At 37.5% G+C, this 12,569-nt stretch overlaps 1 protein-coding gene across 1 annotated transcript in view; it reads left to right on the top strand.

Moving 5' to 3' along the window:
- The window catches only part of LOC121422632 (nucleolar protein 12-like), a gene marked incomplete at its 3' end in the record, with an annotated part of 30,233 nt that extends 23,770 nt beyond the window's left edge, over positions 1–6,463 (top strand). Inside the window, exon 4 of the mRNA XM_041617794.1 lies at positions 6,404–6,463. Within this exon, the coding sequence (XP_041473728.1) occupies positions 6,404–6,463 (60 nt within the window). The remainder of the gene's footprint in view (positions 1–6,403) is intronic.
- Between the last annotated feature and the right edge of the window lie 6,106 nt (positions 6,464–12,569).

Here is a 12,569-nt window from a genome sequence, read left to right on the forward strand (position 1 = left end):
TTTTGGCATTATTCATTATTCATTTCATTTATTTATCTGTTATATATTGGAGGGCTTGACGTACTACTAAGGATCGAAGTTCTAATACAGTCTTATCTTACCATATCTCATAAGGTCTAAATATATCACATTTCAGCTCATTTTATTGTATACTTTTTATTTAGAACTGAGAGTTGAATATTCTGGGCAGTTATTGTAGTCATGAACAAGATGCGTATCTATGATTCATGCATGCGAGCGCGAAACACAGAAGTAATTTTTTAACATACTCACCTACAAAAGTATCCATTTTGCAGTGACTCATGAATAAATATGTCATACAAATCTCACCAATGAATAAAATGCGAGCGCGAGTTGTACATTTGAAAAACCTCGGACATAAAAATGTATATTCGAATCACATTTTCAACCAAAAATTGGATGGATATATTATAAGCATAACTTTATGATGCGAGCGTGAAGCGCGAACTGAAATTCTAATTTTCCGCCCAAACTCGGACATTCTAAGCACTTTTTCTGTCATGTACAATAATTTTTTTATGAGTATTATTGAGAACTGAACATATTAACCACGTTTTTTGAAGTCATTAATAGGATGAGTAAGCAATCAATCAATGTGAGCGCGAAGCGCGAGCTGATTTCCCCCCCCCCCCCCCCCCCCCCTCTCTATATATATATGTAACTCGACAATCGATGCGAGCGCAGAGCGCAAGCTGATATTTTTTCCGACATGAAAAGTGGACTTTCTTACATGGCGTATCTAGCAGGGGCGGCAAGGGAGGCACGTGCCCCGGGAGCCACTTTCAGTGGTGCAAAATGGAAAGAGGGATGCTAAGAAAAAAAAAAGAAAAACAAAAAATGAAGAGAAAAGACAAAGGAATTAAGACGCAGAAAAGGAATACCGCTGACGGTGTGATTAATACCCCCGTCCTATGCACCTTTAATGATCTTGCATGTCCTTACCCAGAGATGAATATTCGTGACAACTTTTGATTAGTGATCTACTTATATTCTCTCCTTGAATTCTAACAAACACTCCTTATAAAAATAAAATCCTTTTTCAAACGCAAATGTCATAACTTTTAATCTATAGCTACGAGTTTGCATAATTTTTTTTTTATACCTTTTCATTAATTCTTGCAAACAGTTCGGAAGTATATTTTTTCTGGTTTGCCAAAAGGGAGATAAAAACTCTCCATTAGTTTTACAAACGATAATTAAAAGGACATTTTTAGGTGAGGATATACATGTTTGTGTAAAACAATAATCAGCTCGCGCTTCGCGCTCACATTATAGGGCCTACCCCAATGAGATACGTATCCTTTTCATGAATTCCTACAAAAGTCCTAAAAATTATCGATGTTTTGATTTCCATTCGTTTAGATTTATCAAACTCATTGTTCTGTAACCTCCCACAAAAAGATTCGACGAAACTTTAACGTCTACAAAACTCTGCTGCCCGTCTCCTAACGTACACTGAAACGTATGACTCCATCTCGCCAATCCTTCAGTCCTTACATTGGCTGCCTGTTGATAAACGAATCACCTTCAAAATTCTTTTACTTATACATCATTCAATCTATATTCTCTCTTCCCCATATACATGTATCTCCGAAGCTCTATCTCAAAATATTAGCATTCATGTAGCTCTGATCATCATCTGATGCTCTATTGCTCCCGACACCCAGAACAAAACACAAATGGGGGACCATGCATTCTCTGTTATAGGACCAAAGCTATGGAATCAATTGTCAAATTTTCATCAACAGAAACATTCAAGTCCCAGTTGAAAACTAAATTTTGATCTCCCACTAACATTCAGGAGAATTCGAAATCTATACCCTTTCGCTTTATATTGTTGGTGTGTGTTGTGTTTATTTTTTTTTTGAAGCGCCATGAGCACCGAAAGGTGGACCTGTGAGCTATATAAGCCACCATTATTATTATTATTATGAATTATTATTATTGTTAGTATTATAATTATTATTATTATTAAAATTTCCCCTCAATATATTTTTTCAGCTCACCCTCGTGCTTGCATGAGTTGCTTAATTATAGATACGCATCGTTAAGAATCATTAAAAATGTCCCGATTGTAGGTCTCAATATCAATTTTCGGCTCGCGCTTCGCGCTTGCTTTCATTGTCTGGATATGCATTATGTTAATCATTACAAAAATTGCTTAGAATATTCCTTTATACGATCTTAATAGGCACGTGCTTAGCGCTCGCATACATTGTTTACGCTAGATACGCATCATTTGCATGATTAAAAGAAACGGACTAAACTATTATTTTGTTTTGACTGGTCAATTGCCGAGTATATATATCATAGACCTACAATTTGAAAGGGGTGCGATTTTAGCACTTGCCTGGGCTTCGTTTGTTCTAGATACGTCACTGCTGACATGGGGGATATTCATTGAAACAATGCAAGCGAATAGCGCGAGCTGAAGTTTTCTATATTATGACCCGACAACTAAACATTCTAAGTAGGTTATTCTTTAAATGTAAATATCAAATTCGATGTACCTCAATAAAAAATCATTGCAAGCGCGAAACACAATAAGCTATTTTATCTACACGTATATACGAAGGTTATCATCTCAACAATATATTTCACGATATAAATACTTGATCACGACTGGACGTTGTACAACAATAAAGACAAAGTTGTCTATATTGCGAACTAAATTTACTGATCTGAAAGGGACTATTTTAAAAGTGCTGCCCAACACGTATATAAGAATTTTGTGAATATATTGAATACTCTAATTGAATGACGACAATTTTCGCGACTGGGACCTACGGCCGGGCAATTTTAATCACTGTACGTAAAAAATGATGGGCTTAATTTTAAGGGATTTAGACGTACAACCTATACATTCAAAGCATTTTATTAGAACAGCCCTGTGTGCCTACATTACACTGATGGTATTTAGCCTATATACATGGAGTAGAGGAACATTCCTTCGTGACAATCAGTTCTATCATTTTTCCAGTAGGCGTCAGTCCGACAACCTCTTTTCTTTTAATTTTTCCCCCTTTTCCACTTTTCTTCTTTCTCTTCTTCCCCACCCTTTTCCCTTCTATTTTCCCTCTCTTCCCTTATCCCGACAGTCACGCATATTAACCGACGATAAAATATCCAGAGTGGTGGGGGGGGGGCTTACCCTGTTAGAGATGGCCTTTCAATATTGACGGAAATACAATTATGCTCATTCACAAGCATTTGTTTTAAAATACACGAATTCAAGTGTACTGTTACTTGATGGTTGTGGTGATGATGGACTAATTATTCCATGGAATCTAAAAATTACAGTGATTGGATCGAGCAGAAACGGGAACTTTCGTGATTGACGGTGTGACTAGTTTTGTTTAAAATTCTGACTCAAACTAAGATTTTTACATTGTTTCATTTTTCATTATTTTCCTAAAATGAACATGATATGATGATATATATAAACAATGCCAGATTGAAGGTAAAGGATGCTTCATATACGCTGAAATAATGAGGGGTTTATAAAAAAATTGTATAAAGAAAATCAATAACCAATTTACAGGTTTTCAGGTATTACGAGCTAGAAAAGAACACAAAAAATATCTTCACGTAAGGTTCATAGGATTGTGTAACAAAAATCAGATTGCGTCTTTATACTGTAAAGAATTTACGGAAGGAAGAGCGAAGGGAAGCAGAAGCGGGAAAGAAATGGAAATTGAAAAAGAAATGTGATATGATTTGAAAGGTGTCATGAGCGGATTATATGGCGGAGAAATGTAAAGAATTATTGACCCCAATCATGGATAAAATTAAATACGGCTACCCCTTCCAAAAAACACACTGTCATACATGCAAATCAAATACACAAAACAAACAAACTTATGCATAATTTGTAGGTCTTATACAGTCATGATATTCCAGGGTCTCGGGAGTTGAGATGTTTGGGTTTGCAAATTACTACCCTATATCTAACACGTTCCAAAATAGTCTAAAACGGATAGGCCCCGATCGATCGGAGGGGGGGGGAGCAACAGGACCCGGGAGTTTCTCACAAGTATCTTACGTGAAGATATGCCTATACCGAAGATTGTTGATGGGAACATAGGCGGCGGAAGCGGGGGGGGGACGGCCCAAGCGGGGGGGGGGGGGACGGCCCCCCTAATTTTTTTTGTTGATAACCTTTTTTTTTTTGCTTGTCAATTTTTTTTTCCTGCGTGATCCCCCCTAAATTCACGTGGACCCCCCTGAAACGTGTGTTGCCCCCCCCCCCCTAAAATTTAGGTTGATGACCTTTTTTTTTCCTTGTCAAAAATTTTAGGTAAGCAACTCCTAAAATTTAGGTTGATAACCCTTTTTTGTGGGCGCTTGTAAAATTTTTTACCTGTGCATCAGGTGGACACCCCCTAAATTTTTTGGCTTCCGCCGCCAATGGATGGGATGATCTTTGTTGGGGGAGCTCGTGGAGAACGTAAACACACAAACACGATGGTGGATGATGAAGTTTCCATGTCAGGGGCACGGGGGGGGGGGGGTGGAGGAGGGGAGGTCACTGCCTTTCGGGCTGCCTTTATTCCCAGCTATGTTCCGTGCATGTAAACATGCACATCGACATATCATGACAAGAGTTGCGCTCGGATACATACATGGAGCTATATTCAGTGCATTCGCCTCTTTTATCGTCCATATCAGTTTATCTCGATCGAACCAGTCGACGGACGTTTGCTATATCGTGACCAGGTAAAAGAGAATAATCAAGAACCACAAGGACGTATTGTAGTTTATGCAAAGGTAAAGCAAAGAACAGAAAGGTAATTTTGGGAGGAGGGGCACAATATAGCTTCTGGAAAATCACACTCCATCCCTCCATGATCCACATAACCAAAAAAAAAAAAAAACCTACTCTACACTGTACGCAGCTCTGGGATTCTTCATGTATTTGTAGACCTGGCCGTTATTTAGCGTTATTTTCTGTTGCCGTTTTATTTGCTACTAATTTATGTCGCCAAAATATAAATTCATCAAAATCCCATGGTCTATCCATAGAGCTATTGGTCTGTCATTCGAGGCATACATGTGGCTTGACCCAGGCTATAGCATATACAAAATGTACAGACCAAAGGCGGAATGGACACTCACGAGTTCGACACCTGACAGTACATTAGATTCCCCAATGAAATGCAAGCGATACACACACAACTAAACCCTTTCACCATAGAGCTATTACAGACTTCAAGGCACATGCGCTTATCACACAGAGCGGACACCGAGAGAACACAGACCCCCCCCCCAACAAACTTCGAACACAACAGATCACGGAGAACTGAATTCCGCCGTGGTAAGCTCCGCCTACTTTCTCACATACATCACAAGGTGGCGCTATATAATATCGATTTAAATTGGACACAGAATCATGAATCAACCGTCGAGAAGTGCATTTTTCTCTTCAAACATTGCCTCAGATTTTCAGTTTTTAAAAACACTTCCCGAATATGTTATGATCCCAAACTTTCACATGGGTATTTTTGAGTTGTTAGTCGAATGTTCATAACATTTTCAAAGAGCAATATGATAATTTTTTAAATTGCTCACAAAGTTAAATATTCCCTTTAAAGTAACCGTAGATGTCATTCTTTATGAAACGGGCCCCATGTGCAATTCATTCAAATGATATCTTATACATACATAATCTCCAGGGAACGTTTCATGCAGATTTTCACCTAAAGGTGTTAGTAGCTACTGGAAACCCTTGCATCTGCTTTGCCGAGGACAGATTAATCAGTGAAAAATCTATGACAAAATTCTTCAAGAAATGCTCTCCTAATCAGGGTTGTCATATTTCTGGTCAACTGGTTGGAATACAATAATAATAATAATATTATAGGATTTATTCAGCGCAGGTATCCACCTTGTTAATAAGTGCTCAAGGCTCCCCTATATACCCCGGGTCACCTAGTCTACCTACTCCGGTGCTCACATCTTTTTTGAGGAATTACTTCCTGCCAGTACCCGTTTACCTCACCTGAGCTGAGTGCAGCACAATGTGGGTAAATTTCTTGCTGAAGGAAAACATGCCATGGCTGGGAATTGAACCCATGTCCCTCAGATTGAAAGACGAACCCCTAGACCACGATGCCCCATATATCTTTCCCATTTTGCTCAAAAAAGACAGATTTCCATGCAAGTTTGTTTGATGTATTGTGGATTTATGTATGATGAATATACTTGTTTAGCTTCTGGAATTACAGAAATGTATGAAGGTTCTGCATGATTGTACTCATTTTGAAGCTTACATTTTTTCTATCTGTAAATATTTATTGACAAAAAAATGATAAGATTATTTATATATTTACATTCCATCGTCAATCAAAGTAGACACATTTTTTGTCTGATAAATATTTAACAGGTTGACTATGATGATCCAGATGAACTAGAAGAGGAGGATGGGGAGGAGGAGAGCGGAGATGGAGAGGAAGAAGATGAAGATGAGGAGGAGGAGGATGCCATCCCAGGGATTTTAAGACATTCCAAGGAGGAGGAGGATGAAGAGGAAGAGGAGGAAGCAAGCGAAGATGAGCAAACCACCCAGATGAAAGCAGCCAAGAGTAAAAAGAAGTAAGCAAGCCTCCAAGGAGAAGTAATCATAGACACTCTTTAAAGTGGGAATGAACTGTGTGTGGTCTCTCATTGACTGTGTGTTATAGTCTTAAAATATACGTGTTCAGATATCTACTGATACTACAGAGAATAAATTAACCTATAATTGTATTTGTGTAGAGAAACTAAAATGTTTCTGACAGGATAGCATAGAGTGATCTGTCCAATCCTTGAAAAATTTGAGGGATCCAAACTAAGCCTGAGTCGAATCGATTTTAAAATCGTGCAGATTTTGCAAAATCGGCGCATCGAAAAAAAAAAAAAATACGTCGGCTGGCCGATTCGTTTGGATCACACAATCATCAAAATATCAGTAATGTCCAACTTGACTACTACTTACTTGATTTCTATTGCCCCCCAAATGAAACCGATTGTGTAATTACGATGCCTATTCACCATTAATTTTAAGTTTATTTCGATCATACTTCGAGTCTTACTCGTCTGCTCGTGCTGAGATAATTTATGCACGATGAATTCATGAATGGAAGTCATGGCCATCGATCGAGCATGCGCAGTACTGTTCTTTAATCAAACCAGAAAATGGCCGGAGATTGACGCGATCAACGTAAAATAAATCTTGCTTTCATGAACAATATTGATATCATGACCAAAGAACATTATTTAATCGTAATATTTAACAATAATTTGCATATGATAATCATTAATATGAATTCAGAGCTTGATGTGAAACGTTTGTATTTCGTTTAAATTTTCAATGGCGGACATCTCATGACGATCGACTTGAGTCGAGAGAGTGCACTTGTCTAAAAAAAATAATTATCACATCAGGATTGATTCTCGAACATTGCCTACATGCAAAAACTCTTTTCAAGATCGTAATATAACCATATAATAACATTTTACATGACAAAACAGAGAAAATTGCGTTTGATATTTTTTCCCATCAATTTGAAGCTAGTTTGTGCCCAACTTTGGGCTCTGATTTCATGAATGGAAAATATGTCATACGTCATCGAACACGCATGCGCATTGTGCTTCTTTTCTCGGAGCTCGGAGAAGACGTCCAGAGATGGAATAACAAAAGAAATAATGCCAGTATTAATTCTTCCATATGAACATAACATACTTTGCTGACATCATCAATATTCTTAGTATGACAATAAAATCTTGTTAAATCGTAATAATTTATATGAATTTAGGGCTCGATTCGAAACATTCGTATTTATTTCGATCGCATGCTCAATATTATTGTGTCAACAAAAAAAAATGGATTGTCATCATCAGGATTAAGTCATATTTCACAATCTTTCCTCACAATCGTTATATCAGCATTGAATAGCAATTCAAATGACCATCCAGAGAAAATTACGTATTTATTCGCATAAATTTATTTGGAACTCATTTTGGAGCCAACTAAACAATCTCAGGCAAGTTATAGCGCTCTCCGTTGGTTGCACTTGTTTGCTGGCACTGACAAGCACGCCTGTCGTTTCGGGAGAGTGAGTGTACGGGGCTGCGGACGGGGCTGGTGAATGCGAGTCTGGACTGCGAATGCTAGTTGACCGAAAATCATTCGGATCGACTCTGCGTGATTCATGTCTTTATTATTGTTTCACTTTAAACTTATATGTTGTCATCTGCAAATATCATTGTTGAAGATATTTTGGGAAGAATTCTGCATTGGTCCCCGGCCTTTTTTTTGTGTGTTTTGTGGTCATGGAAAATACAAACGAACTTTGCTCTTGTCATCTGCTTGTGCAACGCTCACCCGGCCAACGCCAGCGCAGCGCATACCGTCAGTGCGTAGTGCATGCATAGCGCATCGACGCGATGGCCGGAGCAAATTTTTTCCCGCCTTCAATATTCGATGCATCGATGTTCGATCGAATTAAAGCTGTCGAACACCGGTTTTCAAAATAATCGATATGACTCAGGCTTAATCCAAACAACCTTTCCACTACAAAGTCATACTGCTGACCTGTTATATAAAACAAATAATGCACATTTAAAAAAATTTGTGGTATTATCGATGATGCGGGCATTTCTGGTATTCGTAATTAACATGCAAACACCCTCGAGTGCACTGCATCGCCATTACACACTCATAAATGTGCATTATTTTTATATTAAAGGACAAGTTCACCTCAACAAAAACTTGATTTGAATAAAAAGAGAAATATTCAACAAGCATAACACTGAAAATTTCATCAAAATCAGATGTAAAATAAGAAAGTTATGACATTTTCAAGTTTCGCTTCATTTCACAAAACAATTATATGCACATCTCTGTCGATATGCAAATGAGGGAACTGATGACATCACTCACTATTTCTTTTGTATTTTATTATATGAAAATTGAAATATGAAATATTTTTATTTTCTTGTCATTGTCATGTGAAATGAAGTTTCATTCCTCTCTGAACACGTGGAATTCCATTATTTTAACATTTTGTGGCAAGGAGGTCCTAATCATCAAATTCGTAAAAATTGAAATATTGTATAATTCAAACAATAAAAAAACAAAAGAAATAGTGAGTGAGTGACATCATCGACTCTCTCATTTGGATTTAACTGGCTCATTCATATAACTATTTTGCTAAAAACAAACGAAACTTTGAAATGTCATAACTTTCTTATTTTAAATCTGATTTTGATGAAATTTTCAGCATTGTGCTTGTCTGATTTTTCTCTATTGAATCAAATTAAAATTTTTCTGAGGTGGACTTGACCTTTAACATTCCATTCAGAGATTATAATGAGGCTGATCTAGGATTAAGATGATGTTTTGATAATTCAATATGGACCATGATCTTCTCTTTCACTTCATACGCCTGTGATCTCCTTCCAGGGAGATATTCACCAAGCGACGTCAGAAGCTCAAGAAACAGATGATGAAGCGGAAACGAGGCGCCTCCCAGCACACAGTCAAACGCATGAGGAGCATGAAGAGAAAATCGTTGGGTAAATTCATCAAACGTGGATCGGCGAACAAAGCAAAACGGTGACACAGGTCCCAACCTTCCTCAAACGTCTGAGAATTTTGTAAGCCCATTTTGTCTGTTTTGAAATTCATTTTACCTTACCTGTATGCACTTTTGAGATAAATTGCCATTTGGTCAACATCCGCTTTGTGTACTTTCCATTTGGTCTCCTCCCACATGGTTTAATAACACTTTGGCCCATATTCTGAACTCAGGTTAAATTAAACCCTGGCTTTAAGTTGTAGTTTAACTATGGAGAGCCAACTGGGGCACAAATCCTTAACGGTAACACATCCAATTTATTAACTCATTTGACAATGAAATTGCTCATAATTGTCTGGGAATGATAACTTAAGTATTTTTCTTCATTATGAAAGCATAAGGAAACAAAATAGTAAACGTAAGGAATGTACATTATAAACATGTATAATTTTTGAATTTTTGGCTCCTGTTAGTCTTAGCACAGAGTTAGACCACGGTTTAAGTTAAACCTGACTTCAGAATACGGGCCTTTGTCTATAACCAGTATGTCTACTAATCATTTGGTCTATTTGCCAGTTAGCCCATTTACCTTATTTGTCTAATTTCCAGTTGGGCTATACCCAAGTGGTCCAATATCCACTTGATCTAACGCCACTTGGTATATATGATCAGATGAACTTTATGTACCCTTTATGTACCAAATTTACATTTGACAAAGTGCTGAGTAATATTAAAGTAGACAAGGGTAAATTCAGACCTGCATGGAATCCTTGATTTTGATTGGCTGTTGATCAGGGTTACCATGGAAGTTACAAGTGGATGGCAGAGTTACCATAATAGTAAATTTAATGCGATGGGGCCAGTTGGTTACGAGACTGAATAGGGAGTTTTAGAATGAGTGAAGGAGAACGACGTATCAGTCTACTGATCCGTATTTGTCTGTGTTCACTCCAGATATGAATATTTAAATGAAAATGAAAGGATAGATTTATTATCTGATCATAAACTGATTACACTTCACTGATTGAAATAAAATTTAAATGAGGCAGAACGGTTTCCTATTTCCCATGATATGCCAAGTCAAAGTTATCAATATTTTTATATTTGAAAGACCCGTGGAGATCGCCATTTTGCTCATACTCCCTATATCTCCGTGGGGGGTTGTGACGTCAGCGACGAACAACTCGGTGTCATATCTTTATCAGGCAGCTCGAGCTAAAGCCAGGGTAATAATAATGATAATGACGCGCCTTGGAATAGAATATTTCTAGATAGATGGCGCTATATAAATACCTATCCTGATATGTTCATAGACGTTAGTGATCACTATCAGAATGATAGCAAGTGATATTGCAAAGTGATCATCCTTGCAACTTATGTTGATTACCAGTGGATCCAGGATATTGAAAATAAAAGGTCGCAGATGACAAATTGATTAGATTTAGTATACCTAGATAGATCCTTGTCAATTGATTGGTTGTTCGATACCAATCATTTAGCCCATTTTACAATGACGTCATCAACCGTGCAATTTTGGATCCATACAATTTTGTCCAAATGTTGCAAATGCGCACCGAGACTACAGGCACCTCAAGTAAATCACTCGTGTTTGCAGCGGACATGTTGTATGTACCGGCAAAGATCAAGCTCATACTGCATGAGCATATTTTGCATCGAAATTCATAAATTTCACTGAAAAAGAATCTTTAGAAGAAAAATAATTTTTAGGTGTCATGTCAACCAAATAATGAATGTTCTTTTCATTCGTGCAATGGACAGAATACTTCATTCGGTGAAAGATGAAATGAATGATCTGTTCAACTCGGCTACACCTCATTGAATGGATCATTTAATCTTTCACCTCATGAAGTATTCTGTCCATTGCACTCATAAACATTCATTATTTGTATACGATATTGATATTTATGTTGAATGGGCGATTCTAAAAGAAAAGGGATGTGCACCCCTTGTGCCATTGCCTGGCTCTGCCATTGATCGCAACTCCTCTTTATATCAACTAGATGTTAAAAACTATTCATCCTGATGTAATTACAATTAATTAATAAAAAATAATAATATAGGATATTTATATTGCGCACATATCCACCTTGTTACGTGCTCAAGGCGCTCCTATATTACCCGGCTAAGCTAGGCATTCATAGCGCACACAGCTTTTTAAGGAATTACTTCCTACCGGTACCTATTTACCTCACCTGGGTTGAGTGCAGCACTCTGTGGATTAGTTTCTTGCTGAAGGAAATTACGCCATGGCTGGGATTAATATCACTTTCTAAACCTAACTCTTTGTTTAGTGCTTGGTTTAATAATCTGAAGCACATCTTGTCACCTACTTCATTTGCAATCCTACTTGGCTTTATGATTTTTCCCCAAAATACATGTAATGTAGGTTATCAGACTTAATACTTTGTATTTGTATGGGAATGAAAAATTGTTATCCCGTAGGCTCCGAGATTCGTTGAATCCCACATGTTTAACACAGGGACCACCCAGTTCCCGTAAGCAACGGGTTAATTTGTCAAAATCTTTATTTAGTTATGCTGCCCTCTATGGCTGAAAATGAAATGCTGTGGCAAGAACCGTGTGCCCATTGGGCATTTTATCAAACTAATTTATAATGTACAGGGACATGCTGCTTTTATGACCCCCCCCCCCTTTCAAGACATCAATTTTAGGAATTAATGGGGGGGGGGGGGGGTTACAATCAGGGTATATTATACAATAGGCCTTCCTTGTATCATAATAAGAAATATATGTACAACTGTAATCTCAAATCTACTTCAGCAAAGTATTGGGCATTGGCACTGTGAGTGCAACCTGAAAGATTGTAAGAGAAGAAAAATTTTATGTTTACTTTTCAAATTGATCATATCTGGCATGTTAGGGCCAAAATTGTCAAATTTCTCCCCCCCCCTCCCCATCTTTTTTATGCATTGTTTTACCAATTGATTATTTTATTTTTACTCAAAGTTG

The sequence above is a fragment of the Lytechinus variegatus genome, chromosome 10, assembly GCF_018143015.1.
Source record: "Lytechinus variegatus isolate NC3 chromosome 10, Lvar_3.0, whole genome shotgun sequence".
Lineage (NCBI taxonomy): Eukaryota > Metazoa > Echinodermata > Echinoidea > Temnopleuroida > Toxopneustidae > Lytechinus > Lytechinus variegatus.